A 23,745-nucleotide genomic window follows, 5' to 3' on the forward strand; every position below is an offset into this window, starting at 1 on the left:
ATAAATGATCCTAACTACTCTTACTTTTAGCGCAAGTGCTATGGATACTACCAGGCAGCCTGCACTGAAAGTCTGACAAATGTAGCAATAATAACTAAGGGACTAAGGAGAGATGTTGGAATTTTGGAATTGGTCAACTGTTCTGGAGCTGCCAAGTTTTGCGAGATGGAGCTTTACCTTCTCCGTCTTCTCCTCAGGTTCGTCCTCGTTGAGGAACTCGCGTTTAGGGTACGGGATCTGACATCCTGCAAAGACACTGAAAAAAGAAAAACATGGCACAGTTCTGTAAACGAACCTCCTGTAGCGTGACTAATGTAACTGCAGTCTGCCCATGGGAGCTGACCCACTATCGGATATTTACACTGCTACGATCATGTGGACAACAGGGACAAACATAGAACGAGGAGGGCAGCTCTTTTGTTCTGTTTTCCTCCAATGAAATTCTCTCCAGGCGTTAACGTAGGGCTGTAAATAGCAGAGAGTGGCTTCAGGGGAGGCTCTCAAATGGCATTTCGATCTCCTCAAAAATCAGCCAATACTCACAATTGACCTGTTTTTCATCAATACTGCCAAAAGGACTACGCTGTTGTTGCAGAATCATTAGATGCTAAAAGCATGTTCTACACATCCTGTGCGTGTGGTGGCATGGTTCAGTGAGTCTTACTCGGACGTGGGTAGGGGCTCCTCCAGGAAATAGGGGTCTTGCAGTGCTTGTTCAGATGTGATTCTTTTGGTGGGATCCATGGTAAGAAGTTTCTGGAGCTAGATCAATAACAAAGCACAATTTGTTAACCTATGGTATACATTAAGTATGCACTTAAAGGAATACTCTAGCAGCATCAGTAGCACAACTGATTACCACTGGCACAAAGTTATTACATGAAATCATTCTGAATACTTTGCTTGATGCTGAAAACACTGCCTTATTTTCATTTTTAGAGAAGCATCATTTTTAAAATCCATTCATGGTGGAGAGGTTATGAGACGACAAGTCATTAAATAATTTTTTTTTTAGATTTACCAGTATTTTACCATTACTAACATTACAATAAAAGCTCAGAAGACACGTGTAGGTTCATTGGTGGTTTTGGATGGTAAATAAAATGGCCATATTTGTGTTATATACATTGAGACGTCTGGTTCCTATCACCACCACTGTAAAGAAAAACTGAATCGGTTCCTCTAGAACAGAGCATTTCACATCAAACCACTCTGAATGACTTTGGCTACATTCACATTACAAGCCTCATTGCTCAAATCCGATTTTTTGCTCAAATCCGATCTCTCTGACATGACGGTTCACACTTGTCTAGGTAAGTGATTCAAATCCATCATTAATGTGAACGAACCGGCGGCCTGAAATGACCAGCATGAACACATCCTACGCAGTTACATCACATGAATGAATCACGTGCATCACCAGCTCGAACTAACGAGCAGAACGAGCTTCGCTGAGAAGATAATTAACTCTGATCAGCTCTCAGCTTCATTATTAGAGCGAGACGAAGGCGACAAAAGTGAGTTGTGTTGCTCTTCCACCGTTTACAGGCTTTAACGTCTGTCCGGCGCTGCTGCCATGGTAACGCTGAACAATGGCACACGAAGAGTGGAAAAAAGCACGTGAATTCTGATCTGAGTGTCATATTAAAGTCACATGGCCACGAATCGGATACATATCTGATCCAGGAGCACATATGAAAGTGGCTCAGGTCGGATTTGAAAAGATCAGATTTGTGTGTCCACACAACTCTGAAAACATCAGATCTGAGTCACATTAGGGCAAAAAATCGGATTTGTGCCACTTCGACCTGGTAATGTGAACGTAGCCATTGTTTACTCCTCAAATGGTGAATTATGCAGAAGATAATTTATATGCATAAACAACATCTGGTAGACACCAACACTGTCCTTATCAGATAAACAGCACTTAAAGCTTTTATTTTTGAAAGATAAGAGAAAATCAAGCTTCACTCTTGCTCTAAAAGTCCACAGGTGTTTCTGTCCATCCTTCCACTGTGAGAAGACAACTCAGCGCTATGGGTCTGAAAGGATGTGTAGCTGTCAAGAAGCCCTTATTTAAAAAAAGTTTGTAGATCAAAAAAAAAAAGCTGCTGGTGTTCTCAGATGGATAGACCACCCTAAAGTCCAGACCTCAACATTACTGAATGCGTTTGGGATCATGAGAAGCAGAAAATGTAGCCAAATTCTAAGACTGAACTTTGGAGGTGTGGAAAAATATCTCTGCAGATTTCTTACAAAAACTGAAACAAAGACTCTCGGAAAAAGAGCAGAAGCTGTAATAAGGTAAAGCATGGACAAAAAAATGCTGAATACCAATTTTGATATTATATTTGCGAGGCTTCTGTGCCATTTTCTGCTAAAATATGTTTTCTGTTTTTTTTTTCTGACACAGAAAAATAAATAACTTGCACTTAATGGCCGTTTTCACTGGAAATTAAATACATAAAGGGTGGTCAGCTTTTTGCACAGCACTGTAAGTACACTTCTTCAAAGGCGCACTGGACTACACTGCATTTGGTATTCAAATGCTGTCAGCAATAATCAGCACAACAGCAATGGCACAGGCAGATTGTTCCTACTAGCAACACTTTTAAACAGACTTATGTGACAGTCTGATATGTGAAGTAGGCACTTACCAACAGAAAGACTTTGCTGTCTGGTTTTACTTTATGCTTTTCCATGTACTTGATGAGGCTGCTGTTAGCATACCTGGTAAAAAAACAAAACAAAACAAAAAAACAACAAACAACAAACAAACAACAAAAAAAAACGTTAGTTTAAGAGACATGTGGACCATACATTATGATCAGAAACATGCCAAATCACAGCTCATATAAAAGATGCAAAAGAAAAGTTCACTTTGGGAATTAGCCTTCAGTTTTAACCAGTGGCAAATCATGACTATTAGAGTTAGGCCTTCAGTTTGGGCCATAATTGTTAAAACAACTCAATGATAATGCTAATTTCTGCTAGTGCCTCTATGGGATTCCTAATAGTACATTAGCACTAAGCTAATGGTGGTGAATATTAACATTTTTTGGTTAATTCGTTCTAGTTTAAACAAAGACATTTCAATCTTGTAAAAGATATCTCATATGTCTGATTTGAAGGTTGTAACAGTCACTAACATATATTTTACCGTTAACAGTTGTTTAGCAGTTTAACTCTGACTCTTTCAGTAAAGAGCCCTGACATATAGCAGCCACTGTTTTCCATTTCTAACAATTAACTGAAACTTTTTTGTGACTTTTTTCTCATAAAATTGGTCCCACGCATCTACAATCCACTGTCAGCTCCTACTATGTTGGTAGTCAACATAACATTTAAGGCCTTCAGTTTAGCTCCTGAAGTCCTAATCAATGGGAGAGTGAGCTTGGCTATATCTACCTAGATACTACAGAGAAAAAAATCCTGATTGGACAATTGTCCATTGGAAAATTTGACCCTTTTTGCCTTCAACCAAAAGTTACCCTATACTTGCAGAGTTTGAATACAACAAAAATGATGATTTAATTACATTTAAATACATTCATGTGTTTATATTTGCGGTTACCAAGAATCATTAGGCCTTCTTTGAAGGCCTAGAAAGGCATGAAGGTGCCCCTTTGTTTTTTAAAAGGGTAATTAATAATGGATAATGAATGAACTTTAATCCAAAATGCAGGCCTACAGCCCTTTCATTTAATTACCACTGAGAAGCTGGGGGGTATGCTCGGGATACTGACCGACCAGACACAGAGCAAGAAAATATATGTAAAGTTATTCAAAAATGCTGGACTCTAAGAGGGTGGAACCGTGTCCGTCACAACGACCTGTGGATGTAAAATTCCACTCACGTTGTTCTCCTGAAGTCTTTCTGTAGGGTTGGATATTCAGGCATTTTCCGGATGTCCTCCCAGTCTTTATCTGACAGTAATACACGCACACAAACAAACACAGGTCAACCCACAGGCTGCAATAATGTTAAGCAAAGCTAGCAACGATCAGTGTGTTGTGAAAAGGGCAGTTAGCGGCCTTTCATCAGTCGGCCCAGTTTGCTAAATTTAAAATGGTGTAAATACTTTTCGACACTTTGTGGTTGGGCATGCGCTCATGATGGTGAACCAACAATAAACGGCTTGTACCGATTTAGCACAAGCCAAAAAAATGGCTTTGTGTTGTGCTCAACAAGTTTACCCACATCTTTACTGCTGAGTGCTTTCAAATGGTTGTGCTGTGTATAGCAGCATCCTTGAGAACTAAAACAATAAACTGTGTGGTCGCTTATTTGACAGGGATTACTGCTCAACGCAAAGCAGTCATAGCGGGTGGCAGCATTTGCGCGACAAAATAGTATAGTTTTGTTTGTTTACAAGCTATAATATGCAGCATTAGGCAGATGGAAAGCACCAGTGGTGGAATTTGATACATTCTGTGGGAGTGAATGAAGCAAATGAAGTGGGTTCTAGTGACCTTCGGCACTGAAAAGGACTTCTGTCATTTCTACAGTGACGATCAAGCCAGTATGATACTATGTGCTTTACAGCTTTATACAGCATCTGGGGTTGAATTCTGGGAAAATGCTTACAGCACAGGCAGCATATACTGTATCAAACACCTTACTGTATGACTACTGTAATATTACTGTAATGATACTGTAATAAAAATATACAGTATTATCAGCTTTACTGTAAAACTACACACATGAAAAGAATGGTTCTCTAAGGATTCTTTAGTACATGCAAAGCTCCACCCATTTGCGGCGAAGGAGCGTTTCAGCCCAGACTTCTTTTCTGAATCAAGCAAAATACAGGGCAGCCAATCAGAACACAGTTCATTTACATACTCAGTCTTAAAGGCACAGTAACAAAAGCAGCCTGTTTAACCCAAGCGATGAAATGAGGTGGGTTCATGGCTGTTTTTGGTACATAAAACCAGAGAAATGTAATAAAGTGGATATCGAGGCCCTCCCTCTGAAACTGGTTTGGACCCACCACTAATTACAGCTTTCCTTATGAGTAATATTTATTTTTGCTACTTCACTTATATCCTTCATATTAGATAATTATTTAGCAGTTGTGATCAACACTGAACAGCATTTATAATAACCTGAACTGAGTTTTAGTGTATTCATACATATAAACCAACATTGGTACTCTTATTGAGCTGTTTAAGGCTCAGTGCTGGGTGCAGGCCGAACCTGCAGGGAAGCCCATGACGCTGAAGATGCGATCGAGCTGGTCGTGGTGGAAGGGGTTGCTGGTTTTGATGTCCTCCTGACGGCAGTGAAATATCGGCTCTGACGTCAGCAGCTCCGCGAAGATACAGCCTATCGCCCAAATGTCTGAACGAAAACAAGAACAAAATGACACTGATAAACAACAACAGCAACAATACAACACAACACAAAGAACTTTACATCAAAAAGACACATCATCCAATGATTTAAAGTAAAAAGCACACAACTGCAAGACAACCCAAGCCAATTCACCCATATACCTGAAAACACACTCTTAGAAACACTAGCAAATAACGACGACACTAATCAGCATCTGCCTTAGTGTCTGTAGTGAAAGCTGGTGTTATCGGACTTTGGAACTGCTGTAGGTCATGAGTGGTGAGGAAGCAGAGCTTTGATTCAGATATGAATACACTGAAGGACAGACTGCCATTATAAAACTCAAGGCCATTTCATTTTTAACCCCATGCTGTGAGGGTTAATAAAACAAAACTAGGTAAACTGTAAGTCTATGGAAGGTCGATGGATAAAACTTGGTCAGTTGCATAATACTGCATGAAGCCGACAGGACGTAGTGGTCATGCAATCAGATCAAATGAACCATCCATTGCACAGAGCATATAATCCACTGAAACATACAAGAGCTTGATGTTTATTTTGTATTGTGCCTGCAGAAACCTCACAGGCCTGCTGCCTCAATAAGATGCACACATCTTATTAGTTAAATAGGCACACATTGTCTGCAGGTGGACAAATAAAATTGATATTTATTTGTTGAGGCTTCTGTGTAATAAATGTTTCCTGCTTTTTTTGATCATACTGAAAAATGAATAACTTTATGGCTGTTTTGGCTGGAAATGATACTAATGAAGGGTGGAAATGAAACTAATGAAGGGTGGTCTCTCTTTTGCAAAGTACTGAACTGCAAGAAATAGGCAAAATTGTTGGCTGTTCATTGTTTCTTGGTCTTAAAACATGCTTACATATCAGAGATTAGCTCCCCTCTAATACATCTACTACAAATACTGTCATACTGTGCACACAAATGTATGATGCTCCAACAAGACTGAATATCAGACTCAGTTTACCTGTGGATTCACGCATTACAAGTTTTAGGTCTGTCAGTAATGGACTCCTTACTAAAATATTGTGGTCCCCAAGTAAGCTCAGACATTGACCGCTGGGTTGGCAGGCCAGATATAGAGCAAGGAAGGCTCCTCGAGTATTCCTATAATAGGAATTTCGATATCTAAGCATGTATATCTGTATTAGATGTACTATAAATACTGACCAACAACAATAATAATACCGTAATTTACAATATGTCTTTGCTCTGCTGCAGAAAACTACACTATATTACCAAAAGTATTCGCTCGTCTGCCTTCAAACACATATGAACTTGAGTGAGATCCCATTCTTAATCCATAGGGTTTAATATGATGTCGGCCCACCCTTTGCAGCTACAACAGCTTCAACTCTTCTGGGAAGGCTTTCCACAAGGGTTAGGAGTGTGTTTATGGGAATTTTTGACCATTCTTCCAGAAGCGCATTTGTGAGGTCAGACACTGATGTTGGACGAGAAGGCCTGGCTCGCAGTCTCCGCTCTAATTCACCCCAAAGGTGTTCTATCGGGTTGAGGTCAGGACTCTGTGCAGGCCAGTAAAGTTCTTCCACACCAAACTCGCTCATCCATGTCTTTATGGACCTTGCTTTGTGCACTGGTGCACAGTCATGTTGAAACAGGATGGGGCCGTCCCCAAACTGGTCCCACAAAGTTGAGAAGATGAAATTGTCCAAAATCTCTTGGTCTGCTGAAGCAATAAGAGTTCCTTTCACTGGAACTAAGGGGCCGAGCCCAACTCCTGAAAAACAACCCCACACCATAACTTTACACTCGGCACAATGCAGTCAGACAAGTACCGTTCTCCTGGCAACCGCCAAACCCAGACTCGTCCATCGGATTGCCAGGCGGAGAAGCGTGATTCGCCACTCCAGAGAACACGTCTCCACTGCTCTAGAGTCCAGTGGCGGCGCTTTACACCACTGCATTTGACGGTTTGCATTGCGCTTGGTGATATAAGGCTTGGATGCAGCTGCTCAGCCATGGAAACCCATTCCATGAAGCTCTCTACAACTGTACTTGTTGCACAGGTGGCAACCTATCACAGTAACACGCTGGAATTCACTGAGCTCCTGAGAGCGACCCATTCTTTCACAAATGTTTGTAGAAGCAGTCTGCAGTCCTAGGTGCTTGGTTTTATACAACTGTGGCCATGGAAGTGATTGGAGCACCGGAATTCAATGATTTGGATGGGTGAGTGAATACTTTTGGCAATATAGTGTATATAAATAAAATAAAAATATTATAGCACACCTGTTCAATTTACTAAAAACTGCATTTATTCTTACACGGTGCCTTGATTTGATTACAATTCAACGCATCTTGTCCACTAAAATCCTGCTTCAATATATAGTATACTGCTATGGGTAACGGTCAGCCTTTTATTTGCATTATGCTTACACTCCTACTATAATTTATCAGATAATCTACACAGGACTGCACTCTTGCACCCACATTGTTTTCCATTCTACTATCTGTTTCATACTAATTGTATTATGTGGTCCTTAGAGCCTGACCGATATATCGGCTGGTGTTCACGTCAGCGATGAAAAATCGGCAACTAGCAACTTTTTCTGGCCTGCAGCATCACCAGGATTCAAACTTGCAGCCTCCTGGATGTCTGGAAAGGCCAAGAGGCGGCTATAATTTTCTGAATTCTTATCTTGAGATCACGACTTAATTGTGTTGTGTATGCAAGTGCCGAACAGTGTGGTGTACCAATTCAACAGTACCACCAGTGTTAGCTACATAGTAAACACAGGAAATTTCATGTTCATGACAACCCTCGACTTGACATTATCTTGACTCGGTCTCGGGGTAAGGTGGAGCCGGTGTGATGCTTCCATCTGATCAGAAACTGAACTTTTTTTGAACATCAACAACATCCTTCAAACAGAATAAAACAGCCCTTTCTCTACACGTTTAAATAAACTGTGTTCACTGCTGGTTGAGGATCTAATTGATCTTTCCATGATGGCTGAACAGAGTATTGTTTGTTTATTGATGTTTATTGGTTCCAAAATTCAAACATCTCCTGAGACTGGAATGCTATTATTATTCCTAGTATTATTTACTATTTCCTTTAACAATAAAAATGAATGTGTTATTTGGTTTACATTCAGTTACAACGCAGAGTTGGACTAAACTCTTTAAAAAATATTAAAACAAATATATAAAGTATTATTTTCACATATGTAAACTTAGGGGTTAGGGTTTGGCACAGTCACCTCCTGAATAGAAAGCACCTTTTTTAAAAATGAATGTCTTGGATTTATATCATAACATCATCCTTGCATATATATAAGGTCTGAATATTGTTTTTATTAAACAGCTTGTCTGCTGTGGGAGTGCTGTGTGCACCTTAAACGGTCCACATACAGGCTACTTCAGCTGTACGACCATGAGGCGTCCATCATGGCCTCTTACGTAACCGAAAGTGCGCAGGGTATATTTTCACAGCTCATAGCTATTCTAGCATGAGAGACGTGTATATACAGTTGAGGTCACGCTGCAGGTATGTGAATAATGCCTGATAGGGTGAAGTGGGTTTCTTTAAACAAGATGGGCCAACAGTGTTGTGTAACAAACACTCACAGTTTATGCTGATTAAGGGTTTGAGAATACACACACACACACACACACACACAGGCCCATACAGATATGAAAAATATGCAAATAACACACAAACAGTGCAGCCTGCACAAACGTTTACTATCACTATCACTTACATGCACAAGCACACACACATACAAAGAGCAAGCATTAATAAACACCAATGCAAACGCCAAGTAAATATATAGGTCTGTAAAAGCAAACAGTCAGAGAGCAAAGTCCATCGCCTGTATGGTGAGAGAATTACTCACGGTCCAGTTAACACACATAGCTCGTATTTAACCCATTAAATGCCCAGGAGCTGCCGGCAGAAGCAGGCTTTCATTCCTTACTTCTACAAACCTCAGTTTGGGACAGTATGTGAAATGCTCATAAAACTGGAAAGCAGTGATCTGTAGATTCTATTTGACTTGTGTCACGTTGAAAGCAGTTCAGAAAAGTCATGTTTGATACTGGATATTCTACTTTATGGAGTTTATTGTTTTTTTTGGAAAACAAAAAAATTATGATTCCAGCAACATGGTCCAAAAACTTGGGACAGGAGCATGTTTGCCACTGTGTTACATCACCTTTCATTCATCTGAGGACTGAAGACACCGACTGATCCAGTTCTGAATGCAGAATTTCTTGCCCTTCTTCAGTTACACAAGGCTTCAGCTGTCATATTTTGCACTTCATAACGTGCCACGGTCATAATGGGAGTTAGGTCTCCAACGCTGGTAGAACATTCTAGCACCTGCACCCTCTGATTACACAGCTATGCTGTTTTAACACATGCAGAATGTGGTTTGGCAGTGTCATGTGGAAATATGCAGGGACGACCCTGAAAAAGACGCTGTCTACACACTTATAAAAGACGGTTCTTCAAGGGTTCTTTAGTAAAGAAAATGGCTCTATATAGAACCATGAACACTCAAACAACCCTTGGCATACTTAAGGGATTCTTTGCCTTGTGAAAGGGTTTTTCAGATGGATGGAGAATGTGTTTAAATGGTTCTATATAGGACCTTTCTGAACTGGGTTCTATATAGCACCAAACGGGTTGTTCTATTAGTACAAACTTGACATTGTAACTATAGCAGAACTCTTTTTGGTGCTATTTAGAACCTTTTTCAAAAAGGTTCTATATAGAACCATCAATCTGAAGAACACTTTCACAATAAAAAGAACCTTTTAATCATGCAAAGGGTTCTTTGAGTGTTCATGGCCCTACACAGAATCATTCTCCTCACTAAAGAATCCTTGAAGAACCATCTTTTTTAAGAGTGTAGAAAGTATATCGTTCTACTTATATCTTTCTGTGTTAATGATGCCTTTGAACTTTACACTGGTAACAAACTGAATGACTCTTTTCTTCATTGGACCAGAGAACACAACACCTGTTACTTCCATAAACAAACTACAACACGTTTCCACTGTGTATCAGACCATTTCAGATGAGCTCAAGCCCAGAGAAGTCAGCAGTGTTTCTTGACATTGTTGACAAATGATTTCTGCTGTGAACAGTACAATATAGTGATATCCATTACAGAAGCATGCTGGTTTTTAATGCAGCGTCATCTGAGGTGTTGAAGGTCACGGGCAGTCAGCTGTGGTTTTCGGCCATTTGCTTTATGAGATTTTTCCAAGTTCTCTGAACGTTTTGATGATGTGCACTATAAAAGGTACAAGACCTAAAATCCTTTTAGTTGCTAGTTGAGGAATATCGTTCTTTAACTGTTGGATTATTATCATAGGCATTTTCATGGTAAATTGGCGAGCCTCAATGCCTCCTTGCTTATGAAGGACTAGGGCTTTCCTGGATGCTTCTTCTATACCCAATTATGACTGCACATTTCCTGAACATTTCACTACAGTCTTAGTCTTAACGTACCCATGTCCCCAAATTTTTGGAATGTGCTGCAGGCACCACTTATAGACTGAGCACATATTTTGAAAAATAACAACATTGATAAGGCACCAAATATCTCTGAACTGTTTTCATTCATAGTTAAGGTCAAAATGGATTTACAAATCACTTCTTTGCTGTTTTTATTTGCATTTCACACAGCCTCACTACATTTTCGGAACTAAGGTTTGTATAAGTTAAGAATAAATAGCCAGTTTGTATTCTTTTCCATATAATTACTAGGCATCAGTATAAAACAAGCCTGAGAATTTAAGGGGTTAAACACATACAAAAGTCAACAACTGCCTTCCTGTGTAGCTGTTTAACTCACTGTCTTTTTTGGAATATGTCTAATACTTAAAATGCATTCATTACATTTGCTATGTGGTGGTTAAACTCACCGATTGCTTTGGTGTAGTGTCGCGCTCCCAGCAGCAGTTCAGGGGCCCGATACCAGAAGGTGACCACCACTGGGTCCAGATCAGCCAAGGGCTTCAGAGGAGAATTAAAGAGGCGTGCAAAACCCATATCCGCTACAATATACATACAGAGAAACACACAACAGAAGATCAACATCAAACAACAACCACAAAAAAAAAAAACTCTTAGATATCAGCTGTAATGTACAGTTCCTTTACATTTAGTTATCATATATGCTAACTATGCTTCATTCAGTGCAAGTCTATGTCCCATCGTTCACTTGGTTTTAGAGAATTTGACCAGGTATTGGGTGGCAAAGGGCCTGTATATAAGCACTGTATACAGTATATATACATACACAGTATATATGCTGTATATTTATACTCTATATATACTGTATACAGCTCCTGTATATAAGCACTAAGGCAGTCTGAAACAGTGGTTGTAACAAACTACTCTGTATAAGGCAATCTTTTAAATGATTTTAATGACTGATACAGTGTTTCAAAATGTCACCATACTGTTCATGCTTGGATGCCCAAGTCTCAGTTCAAACAGTTCAGGAGATCAAATCCAATCCCAGAATGCTCCACCATGCAATTAAATGATATTTGAATTTACTGGCACATATTAATTTGAACTGAAGCACATTTGTTGAATGCAGTTAAATTGCCTATTCATGCATATATATGGAAGAAGGGATGGAAAGATGTATGGATAGAAGGATGCATGAATTGACTGAAAAAAGAATGGATGGAAGGACAGATGGGTGGAAGCAAAGGTGGATGCCGGATGGATGGACGTAAATGTAGATGGATGATCGGATGAAGGAATGGATAGATGGATGGAAAAGTGGAGGAATGGTTATAGGATGTATAGTTGGAAGGATGGAAATGTGGATGGATGGACAGGTGGATGGATGGAAACATGACTTCATACATAAAAGGCTTAAGTGTGAGGAGGGCTCATATGGCAGTATGAGATTTAGCTGAAATAACAGCCTGTTAACTCTTTCCTCTTTAAATCATTGATTAGGTGATGAAAGATGTAAGGCTGGAGGAATGGATGGATGAAATGATGGATAGATGGATGGAAGTAAATGTAGATGGATGGATGGATGGATGGATGGATGGAAATGTGAAAGGGAAGATGAAAATGTAGATGGAAAGATGAAGGAAATATGATTAAAAAGATGGAATAATAGATGGATGAAGTAAATGGATGGATAGATGTACATAAATGTAGATGGATGGATGAGAAAGCGTAAAGACTGATGGATAGATGGATCTACAGGCAGACAGTTGGACAAACAGACAGACAGACAGAGAGACAGATATATATATATATATATATATATATATATATATATATATATATGTGTGTGTATATATATATATATATATATATCTATATATATATAGATAGATAGATAGATACATAAATAGATAGACAGATTTGTAGAAATTGGGGAAGATTCTGAAAGTTCAACAAACAGTAAAGATTAGAACTGATATGTGGTTGTTCTGGTTCTAAAAAGTGGAATTCTGGGGGAAATCTAGCTCAACAAACACGTCAGAGGCTGGTCTGAAATAGCCAGCGCTAAAGCATTTCACATGAAGTTACGCAACATTACAGAGTGCCAACAGTCAGCACTATCCTCCAGCCCAGGAGAGGTCAACTAGTCTGACCTTTAATGTGCTGAGCCTGAAGTCTGCTTGATCTCTCTGAGGCCAGGGTCACCAATGAGGTCAAACGAGCCAAACAGCAGACACACACGTTTCTTAGAATTCCTGAGAGCTCTTATCCGCATCCTAATGTTCTTTGTGGCTTCGCTTCCAACGAGGAGCTGATAGCTTAGTATGCTTTGAGTGATTTAATCATCACACACTGTGAGAATCAATAGAGCAAGCAGAACAGAGAAGGAGTGACGTTGTGTAGTAGGGGTGTAAAAAAGCACAGACACACTGTAATTCAACTGCATTCATTCATTCATTTGCAATGTTGGAATCAACACTAACTGATTACAGTAGTGTTCAGTAAAGTATGTTTGGCCAAAACAAAATCTCGGGATAAGTTTTATGAGCTACTACGAAGAGCTCCTTTAGTCACTTTCTTACTTCTTAGTTTTTGGTCATATAATCATGAACGTATATTTACTCTTTAATATTTTGATGCATTAACACCAAATTCAGTTCATTTGTGCGCTTATAAGTGTGTATATATCAAGTGTTTTATAGCGGCTTTGAATACAGCTCAGCCAATCAGATTTCAGAACCACAACTGTGTTTTATTACTGATATTTTGATGGGTTGTGTACTTAAATTTAAGCTTGCTTGTTGACAGTTAGTCGCTATCTAATGATGGTCAGTTGTTGGTCAAAGAAATCATTCTAAATTGTCATGCCTACTTTGAATCGTTAATAACAAAACTAAATTGAATCATAGTAAAATCTAAGACTGCATGATGTGCCGAATCATTCCCTAAGGAACTGTAACTGAGTCAAATTGCTGTGAGGTCTGTGATTTACACCCCTGTTCAGTAGTGCTTCTTACCGATTTTGACCCTCCCTCGTTCTGGGCCCTCCCCCATCACCAGGATATTGGCAGGTTTCTGCAACAGAGAGAAAGAAATTATGAACAGTGTTGAATAAAAGCCTTTTTTTGTCTGACGCACCCACAGCTTTAGAGAGGAAACTTGTACGTACGCTGCATCGGACAGCATTTTCACACAGAAATAAACATAACAACAAGGAAAGTCAAAGAAAGGTGTATGTAGGGAAGAACGCGAAACTCATCTTAACTGTGATGTAATTGGACTGTTCTAAAATGAGAACCAAAAAGATACATCCTGCATCTTCTCAGATGAGCCAAAACATTATGCCTATTATGCTGTTGGACCTCCATGTGCTCCCAAAACAGCTCCAACCCACCAAGGCATGGACTCTACAAGACCTCCGAAGGTGCCCTGTGGTATCTGCCACAAAGACATTAGCAGCAGCTCCTTGCCAGCAGACCAAGTCCTGTTTGCAAGGTGGAGCTGACTTCTTGTTCCAGCACATCCCACAGATGCTCGATCGGACTGAGATCTAGGGAATCTGGAGGCCAGCTTGAAGTCTTCGTCATGTTCTTCAAACCGTTCCAGAACAATGTGTTCAGTGTGGCAGGGTGCAATATCCTGCCACTACCATCGGCACACCATTGACATGGAGGACTTTACCTGGTCCGTGACAATGTTTGGGCAGGTGGCACGTGTCAAACTGATGGCCACATGAAGGCCCAGACCCAGGGTTTCCCAGTAGAACATTACCCAGAGCACCACACTCCATCTACCGGCTTCTCTTCTTCCCAAAGTGCATCCAAGTGCCATCACTTCTCCAGGTAAATGGTGCACACATAGCTGGCCGTCCACGTTATGTAAAGGAAAACAGGACTCACTGGACCAGGCGAACTTCTTCCATCGCACCAAGGTCCACTGTAGGCGTTCCATTCCGCATTCCTCCCGCAACTATCATTAAAAATTTCTGTGACATTTGTCACAGTAGCTCTTCTGTCAGTTCAGACCAGACCAGATAGCCTTCATTGGCCTTGCGCATCCAACACTCTGTCACTGGTTCATGGTGTGTCCCTCCTTGGACCACTGTCGGTAGGTACTCACCACCACTGACTGGGAGCACCCCATCAGCCTTGCTGTTTCAGAGACGATCCGACCTGGCCATAACAATTTGGCCCTCGTCAAAGTCACTCACATCGTCATGCTTGCCCATTTGTACGTAATCCAGCACATCCACTACAAGCACTGACTCTTCACTTACCATCCACCATATACCCAAACCTTGACATGCACCACTGTTACAAGATGAACGTTACACGCTTCTTCTGGGAGTGGTCATACTGTTTTGGCTGTAGATGGTCAGTATTAGGACTGTCTTTATAGAAGATATAATCTACCAATCGTCTGGCGATCAAAAGAGTACCTGAAGATTTTTTGTTGGTTTTGTTTTTATTCATTTTTTTTTCCTCAATTTAGTCATGTCTGATTCTACTAGGTAGAAGCCACAAAGCTGGGAGGTATTGGGAAGAGATCGGGGGGGGTGGAGGAGGACCATCCTACCCACCTGGAATGCATGTGGCCAATTATGCTGTTTACCAAATCTGGACCAAATTGAACTAAATGAACCCACCAAACCACATAAACACCACACCAAAAAGCTGGAATGCTCCCAGCCTGTCTTCGGGGCAAAGAAGGCAGCCCTTTTTAAACCCCCACAGCGCTCTGCAGGGTTTTTAAGGGTAACCCTGCGGGACCTGTCTTGTTGTGTGACCCAGTTCTTGTCTAATGTGCTCCTAAAAAGAACAACAGGGTGCTGTTTAAAAAACAGACACCGAGGAAGACAAAGCCAAAAAGTCCTGTGGGAAGATAGACACTCAACCACGTTCTCAAAAACAGACAAGCAAGGTAGCCATAACTGTCCTAAATATCACTGGCCAACATCTGCAGAACAGTGGGAGTCAGAGTAGACTACACAACCTATAACAATCAAAACCTCATTCCTATGGTAACTTAACAGGAGAAGGAAGTCATTCTGAACAGAAGCGGTATTTGCTATAGGGGATTGACTTTTAAACCCCTATGAGGAAATTTACCAGGACAGAGCCCTGATGGGTAAAATACCTTCATCAAAATACCTTCAGCAAAAAATAAAGAAAGTAGTAAACAGGTAAACAGGCAAAACACTTCAAAAGTAGACAAGCATCTGTGCTGTTTCCTGTGAACTGGATTATACCACCAAACTGGTTCAGAGTCAGAGCTGAAAACACAGTTCGGACTTTAAACTGACTTTGACTTTACACCAAAATCCTTTTGTCCTGAGTGACCCTATACCTTAATTATGTTTATTTTATCAAAACAAACAACTAAATATTCCATTATGTCGCTACCAAAACAATCGTAACAGTACTGAAACTTCTACTACTACCAAATGTTTCAGTAGTGACAATTTTAGCTCATTTTGAGCAGAACTAAAACGCTAGCCAGTACATGACTAGCAAACACAGCTTTGAACAGCTGTACACACATAAAATCAGAATAATTTTAATAACAAGGCAAAAAAGTTTACTTCATTGCAGAAAATGTGTTTCGGTACTGACAATTCTTAATGTAACACACTCATTTTCAGACTTTGGGACACATTTACCTCAAAACAATGGGATTTGACTGCTACCATGACAACCATGTGGCCATGAGGGACAATGATGCAGTTCACCTCCTGCTCTAAAATGCAGGGGTGTGGCTAAAATAAGCCTCTGCCTATGGACAAAAATTCTTTGGGTAGTTTCAGTAGTGACATAAAAACGTGGGACAGCATTTTTTTAAGGTCTGAATACTTAATTTTTTTTAAATAGTTTTTCTTTATAGTGTGACCACAGTTCTGACTAATTCAGTAGAACGGTCCAATTATACGAGTACTGTCTGACCTGTTTTTCTTTTAAAAATACGATATACCCATTTAAGAAAGTTGCCTGAGTGCCAGTTATGAGTTTAAAATGTCTTTAAGTGTTTAAGTTAGAGTTTAGAATAAATGCCACAAAATATGAACATACACCACTGCTAGCTTGGTGCTAACATAAGGGATCCTGTAGTGGAAATTAGCTTTATGCAGGTAGTGGTAATCGGGTAAAAAAAGATAATGCTACAGGCAGCGGGCACTGTGAGAACCATATCATTAGGGTTATCTGCTTCTCAGTGTAAACAAAACTAAAGAAAAAACATTTCAAAATGAAAGAAAAGAACACAATTCAGCCAGCAAGGAAATGCATCAGCAAGTAGGTCTAGAAAGTCTATCTTTTTTTTTATTTCATTAATTACATGCATACATTAATTGTTAACCAACAAAAACATTGGTCTATTCATTATGAAATGCTCAAACAATGTAGTTTTCAGAAGTTGCTGTAAAAAAAAAGGAATAATATTTTGGCATGACATTAATGATTTATATTTTTTTTGCTTGCCTGTAACAGATAAACCTATTCTAAAAAACGGTAAAAAGAAAAAAAAAATTGAGTTTTTAAAAAAAAGTTAAGTTGACTCAAAACAGAGCTATACCAGATGAACATTCATGCATTTATCACAGCTATTAAAGCTAATTAATGATGCGCTGTCTTTTATTTTACTATTTACTGAGAGAAGCACAGAGAAAGACTGAGAGGGAACATCTGTGAGCACAGTGAGAATAATACAATACACTGTCCTAATTATTCTATTATTCTTCTCCAAAGCCTGTATGTGAGTGACTGAGTGTGTGTGTGTGTGTGTGTGTGTGTGTGTGTGTGTGTGTGTGTGCACATCTGAGACCACTGAGTTTCTGCGAGTGTGTCAACGGCGTCTCATTGCACCTAGCAGGAAGAAAGAAAACAGAACGTGTTGCTATGGGAACAGCAGCCTTAATGAGTTCCATTATTCCAAAGCACAACTCAACAACAGCACCTGTAAACACACTCCGGTCCACTGTGTACAAGTGCTAATATATAGCCATATGCAAAAGTTTGAACACCCTTGGTCAAACTACAATTTGTTGATTTTTTAAAAGAAAATGTGCATTTTTTTTACATTTTATTGCACAATGTCTATTTATTTGATGAGTTTAACATTGGAAATAAATTTCCAATATAAAATATGTCATAACTTTTGCATAAATTTTTCACCAATATGTTAAACTCAGCAAATAAAAAGAAACTGTTCAAAATGTAAAGAGTGTACTCTGTAGGATGTGTTAACTTATTTTCACTTAGAAAAACAAGAAAATTAATTTCACTAGGGGCGCCCAAACTTTTGCACATGACTGTAGATTGAAATCATTAATATCACTGCAGGTATTACATTGATAAGACTCTTTATTAAACTTCGTTCTTTATAACAACAAAAAACAACAAACTTATGTCCATTCTATGCACGGACATAAGTACAATATATGACCAAAAGTATGTGGACACCTGATCATCACACCTATATGAGCTTATCTGACATCCCTTTCCAAAACCGTGGGCATTAATATGGAGTTGCCCCACTTTGCAGCTACAACAGCCTCCACTCTTCTGGGAAGCTTTCTACAAGATTTTGCAGTGTGTCTGTGGGAATTTGTGCCCATTCAGTTCAAAGAGGATTTGTGAGGTCAGACACTGAAGCTGGGAGAAGGCCTCGCTTGCAATCAACGTTCCAGTTCATCCCAAAGGTGTTCAGTGGGGTTGAGGTCAGGGCTCTGTGCAGGCCACTGGAGTTCCTCCACACCAAACTCGTCAAACCCTGTCTTTATGAAGCTCGCTTTGTGCAGAAGGGCACACTCAAGCTGGAACAAGAAAGGCCTTCCCCAAACTGTTACCACAAAGTTGGAAGCATATAACTGTCTAAAATGTATCTGTAGCATTAGCATTAACATCACCCTTTACTGAAGTTAAGGGACCCAAACCCTAAAAAACAGCCCCAGCCCATTATCCCTCCTCCACCAAACTTTACTGTTGGCACTATCCATTCTCTTGGGGTCTACAAAACCCAGATTTGTCAATATACTTCAGAGTATGTGTTCCCACTGCTCAAGAGTCCACGCTTTACACCACTCCAGCCGACACTTGGTACTGCGCATAGTGATCTTAGGCTTGTGTGCAGCTGCTTGGCCATTTAACCCATTTCATGAAGCTCCTGACGCACCATTCTTGCTCTGATGTTGCTTCCAGAGGCAGCTTGCAACTCTGTACTGAGTGACACAACAGAGGATAAGTGATTCTTATGGTTTACGCTCTTCATCCCCGCACTGTGAGTTTGCGTTGCATACTGCTTCTTGGCTGAGCTGTTGTTGCGCATAGACGCTTCCATTTCACAATAGTAGCACTTACAGTTGACCAGGGCAGATCTAGCAGGGCAGAAATTTAATGTACTGACTAGCGGCAAAAGCGTCCTATCACAGTGCCACGTTTAAAGTCACTGAGCTCTTCAGTACGACTCATTATACCGCTACTGTTTGCTTATGGCGACTGCATGGCTACTGTGTGCTTGTTTTTACACACCTGTGCACGTGTGTGGCTGAAACACCTGAACTCAATAATTACGAGGGGTGGCCTTATAGTGCACGTAATGCCACAAAGTGAAACTGACCAAGTTTGCTTTGAATCAAGCTGTCAGTTTGTACCAAAGACCTGATACCATTAGTGGTTCTGTAATTTTGTAGTTATAGTATATTATAATCTTTAATTTGATCACAAAACTATACTTAATCCAGTAAGAAAGAACAGAATTTTTGTACAGGAGTGGTATCTGCCTGCCACAATGGGACGCAGTGGCCCTTTCAAAGCCTCCCACCAATGCATATTCAACCAGTGCAACTTGAGAGCTGCATTTCTAGAATAATCTCATCTATGCTAGACACATAAATGAGGTATTAATATAGAATACCACACCACCCAACACACTGAAAAGTTCAGTTACGTATGGGTCTTGCTACTTGGCATGAAATAAATCAAAAGAAGAACATGTTTCTTTTAAATGGCGGTTACCACGGTAACTCAGTTACACCAGGCCTACTTACTACATCAAATAACATGGAGGGTCACAGAGTTTGCCTCATTTAGTTATAGTGGCATTGTCTCTGTGTGCTTCGTCAAAACCATTGGACCTCATTATCTGGAGCTTCAAGGCCACAAAATAACAGCATTCGCTTCAGCGGTTTTAATGTCTGCAGATGTGAAACCATTCATTTCCTTTCAACAGACTCTCTTTAGGATGATACAGACATTCAGCAGAGTTTGAATGAACAACCCGGGGGGAAGAGGAGCTCAGTCTGCACTTACACAGGCTCATGATTAAGTGATGAATTTGATTCCTGGAACTTGAGCGTCCACCTGAGCAGCTACCTTACATACATGCACAATCACTATGGGGTTTTTCCACAGAACTGTGTGTTCCTAATACTGCTAATGCCTGTATCTAACCCAAATACCACTAATGCCTACATCTAACCCTAATCTTAATATTAATATTAATCCTAATATGCTTTATTAGGGTCTAGGTGTACATTCTAGCAGGTCTCTGGCTTAGACAGCTGTATATTGCAGCACACACAATGGGTTATGTAAGCTTCCTGACCGGTTAACTGCTAAACCGTTTTTTGAGAAATCCATCTAATGACACAAATGGAAAGGTCAGTTTAGTCATATGGCTTCGGTCACCTGCAGGTCGGCTATGCTGAAATGGAACAGTCGGACAATAGAAACTTTTTGTCCCCGTCAGTAAATCGGTTTGGCACTTGCAGAGCTATTGTAGCCTTTCTGTACTTGTGTAGACCAACAAAGCCTACAGCAACTGAGGGCACTTGCTGGACATAGTTTACTGTAGGCATATTAGCATTTCTTTGCTTTATTGCATGCTATGCACATAAACTATGTTATCTGGATCCAAAGTCAGTGAATTGTGTAGTAGTCAACAGTGGTGAACTGTGACTATCAAGCCTTTAAATTCTGGTCATTTGCTGGTCAAAACTCCACCAAAGCATGAGAGAAAATCACACCTCAATGACAATGCTTACTTCTACTAGCATCCCTATAGGATTCTAATAGATTGTTAGCACTAAACTGACTATCTGAAGTTTCTGGACCACCTTAAATGTGGCAGCAGTTCCATTCTGCTGCCTAAATGTGCAGTTGTAGATTAAACAGACATCTGAAGCTTCTACAAGACCAGTAATTGGTTCAATTAGGAAACTGTGATGCAGAGAAAGGGCTAGAAGTTTTGAAGTGTACGTACATACATGCAAACGAGAAGTTTTATTCTGTTTTCGTTGATATTCAATAATTATTCAGCTTCTAGTTACCTCAAACGTAAGCATTGCACTCAGCTGGCCTCAAAAACATTTCCAAATCCACTTTACCCTGAGATCAAGACAAGACCAAGTGCAGATGATGTCGAAACCGAAATGAGACAGAGGCCGCTACACTCTCAGAAAAAAAGGAACAAAAGGGCTTTTAATCCAAAGAAGACCCTCCCAACTATGAAGCATGGTGTTGGCAGCATTATGTTGTGCAGGTGGTTTGCTGGAAAAGGGAGTGGCGCACTTCAGAAAATAGATAAATAGATGGCATCATGAAGAAGGAGGATTATCTAGTAACACTGATGCAACACCTCAAGACACTAGCCAGAAGGTCTAATCTTGGTCACAGCTGAGTCACCTAGCATGATTTGTTGATATTCAGTAATTATTCAGCTTCCAGTTACCTCAAACAGAAGCACTGCACTTGGCTGGCCTCGAAAACAATTTCTGAGTCCACCTTACCCTGAAGCCGAGACAAGGCCAAGTCCTGATGATGTCAAAACCGAAATGAGACAGGGACCACTACGCTCTCAGAAATAAAGGTCGGAAACTGTCACTGGGGTGGTACCCCTCTTGTCACTGGAGTGGGACCCTCAAGGGTACATTTCAGTACCTTTAGTCAGGGAACCAACTGTATCATAATCCACTGAAATAATATTTTCTAAGTTGTACTGACTCCACGCACCCCGTCTCGTCTCCAGGCTTTTTTAACTTTATTGTTCTGTTTGAAAACATTCGGTTATGAAAAGATACAAATATGTACTTTTCACCTGGAGAAACTTATTTAAGGTACATAATTGGACCTTAAAACCACTGTTGTACCTTTGAGGGCACATTCACCTTGTTTGTACCTTGATGAATGAAAAATGTACCTGCACAGAACCTTCATTTCTAACAGTGTTGTTTATGGTCTCAAGACTCAAATACTACAACACTAACTGCTCATATTCAGTCAGTGACGTTTCTGGGATTTCCAGAAGGTTTTAAGTGACCTTTTTTCTCATGATATTGGAAATCAAAATGTCATTGATTCCTCTGTCACTTTGAAATTACGGTGATCGTTAATCTAACACGTTCGACCTTCTCTTCAGCTCTTGAGGTCATAACCAATGAGAGAGCTGGCTTAGCTATATGTAACTAGACACCGGGGAGAAAAACAATTCCAGAATGGACAATTTTCCGCTTGGCTAACCCTTTTATTTCCATCCTATACTTAAGACTCAGGGGCATTACTGTAATGCTTGCAGAGCTTCAATATAATCATGATTCTAAGGAATAAAAATTCACAAAAAATTACAGACATGCACTTTTTAGCTACCAGAAATCATGAGGCCTTCTCTGAAGACCTCGAGGGCCCCGGAGGTTCGGCTCTAGTAATAATACGTCATACTTAAATACTTCGATTTGACCTGAAGTAATGAAGGACTTCAGATGAGTGATGAAACATTGTTAGATTATACCACAAGTCCAGCTGCTTTGTCTTACTACTACAAGTCAACACGTGCACACTAGTAGGTAGAAGTGGGAATCATTGTAGGCCCCTACATTATAATGTACATAACAGGGTCCTGGAGCCAAGACATGGATCTACTGCTATACGTAAAGATCTCTAATATACTAAGTATTGTAATATGAAATGTTATTACTTCAGATTGCAAATTATTCCTCAAAAAAGAAAACTTTATTTTATCTAAAGAAATCTACAGTTACAAATGTTTACATATCCTTAGGCTAAAGACATTCAAACTCGACACATTTCATGTTGTCACACATCTCGTTTGGCAAGTCATTCGAGTTTTTACGTTTTTCACATCAGAGATCATTTCAAAACAATCTCAAAGAAACAGACTTATTTCATTTTTAATTCACTGAATCAGGTTCCCAGTGGGTCAAGCGTTTACGTACACCAAGCCGACTGTGCCTTTTGTGATGTAATGAGTGATGTAATGATTTGGAGATAATAAGGAGTCAATTAGGAATGCACCTGTGGCTGTATTTATCTTTAAAGCTTGTATCAATTTGCTATGAGAAACTCAGCCAAGATCTCAGAAAAAAAAAACTGACTTCCTCAAGTCTTGGTCCTCCTTAGGAGCAATTTCCAAACAACTAATGGAACCACTAGCATCTGCACAAACAACTGCATGCACAACTCTTGGGACCACACAGACTGAATCATTCCGAAAGGATTAAATGAACTTTGATCCAAAAGTTTCAACTGAACCTCAAGACAACAGCAAAGGAACTGATGAAGGATTTAGGAACACAGTATCTACATCGCCATGGCCTGAAAGGCTCTTAGGCAAGGAAGAAGCCCCTCCTCGAAGACCTGACTAAAAAAGCCAGACTGAAGTTTGTAGGTGGCCACCAGAACAAAGATCTAGCCTTTTCGAGGATTGTTCTCTAAAATCAAACTGTTTGGCCATCAGCGATTTGTACAGAGGAAATACTTTTAATCCAAAGAACACATAGTCAAAAACAGTCCAAAAGTCAAGAACACAGATCATACACACCAGTGAAAGTACCAAAGGAATAGGCAAGAGGCAAAAACAGAATCAAACAAAGCAGAAGGTCAAAAACACGGTGAGCAATCAGAACAGGAAGAAAACGCTCAG

General features: G+C 40.0%; 1 protein-coding gene across 1 annotated transcript in view; it reads right to left on the bottom strand.

Moving 5' to 3' along the window:
- cdk19 (cyclin-dependent kinase 19) overlaps positions 1 to 23,745 on the bottom strand; it is a 101,241-nt gene that overhangs the window by 14,983 nt on the left and 62,513 nt on the right. The window contains exons 5-11 of the mRNA XM_036581338.1: positions 13,833 to 13,890; positions 11,262 to 11,393; positions 5,201 to 5,344; positions 3,858 to 3,927; positions 2,658 to 2,730; positions 665 to 762; positions 178 to 256 (exon numbers count right to left, since the gene is read on the bottom strand). Coding sequence (XP_036437231.1) covers positions 178 to 256; positions 665 to 762; positions 2,658 to 2,730; positions 3,858 to 3,927; positions 5,201 to 5,344; positions 11,262 to 11,393; positions 13,833 to 13,890 — 654 coding nt within the window. The remainder of the gene's footprint in view (positions 1 to 177; positions 257 to 664; positions 763 to 2,657; positions 2,731 to 3,857; positions 3,928 to 5,200; positions 5,345 to 11,261; positions 11,394 to 13,832; positions 13,891 to 23,745) is intronic.

The sequence above is a fragment of the Colossoma macropomum genome, unplaced genomic scaffold (genome assembly GCF_904425465.1).
Source record: "Colossoma macropomum unplaced genomic scaffold, Colossoma_macropomum, whole genome shotgun sequence".
NCBI lineage: Eukaryota > Metazoa > Chordata > Actinopteri > Characiformes > Serrasalmidae > Colossoma > Colossoma macropomum.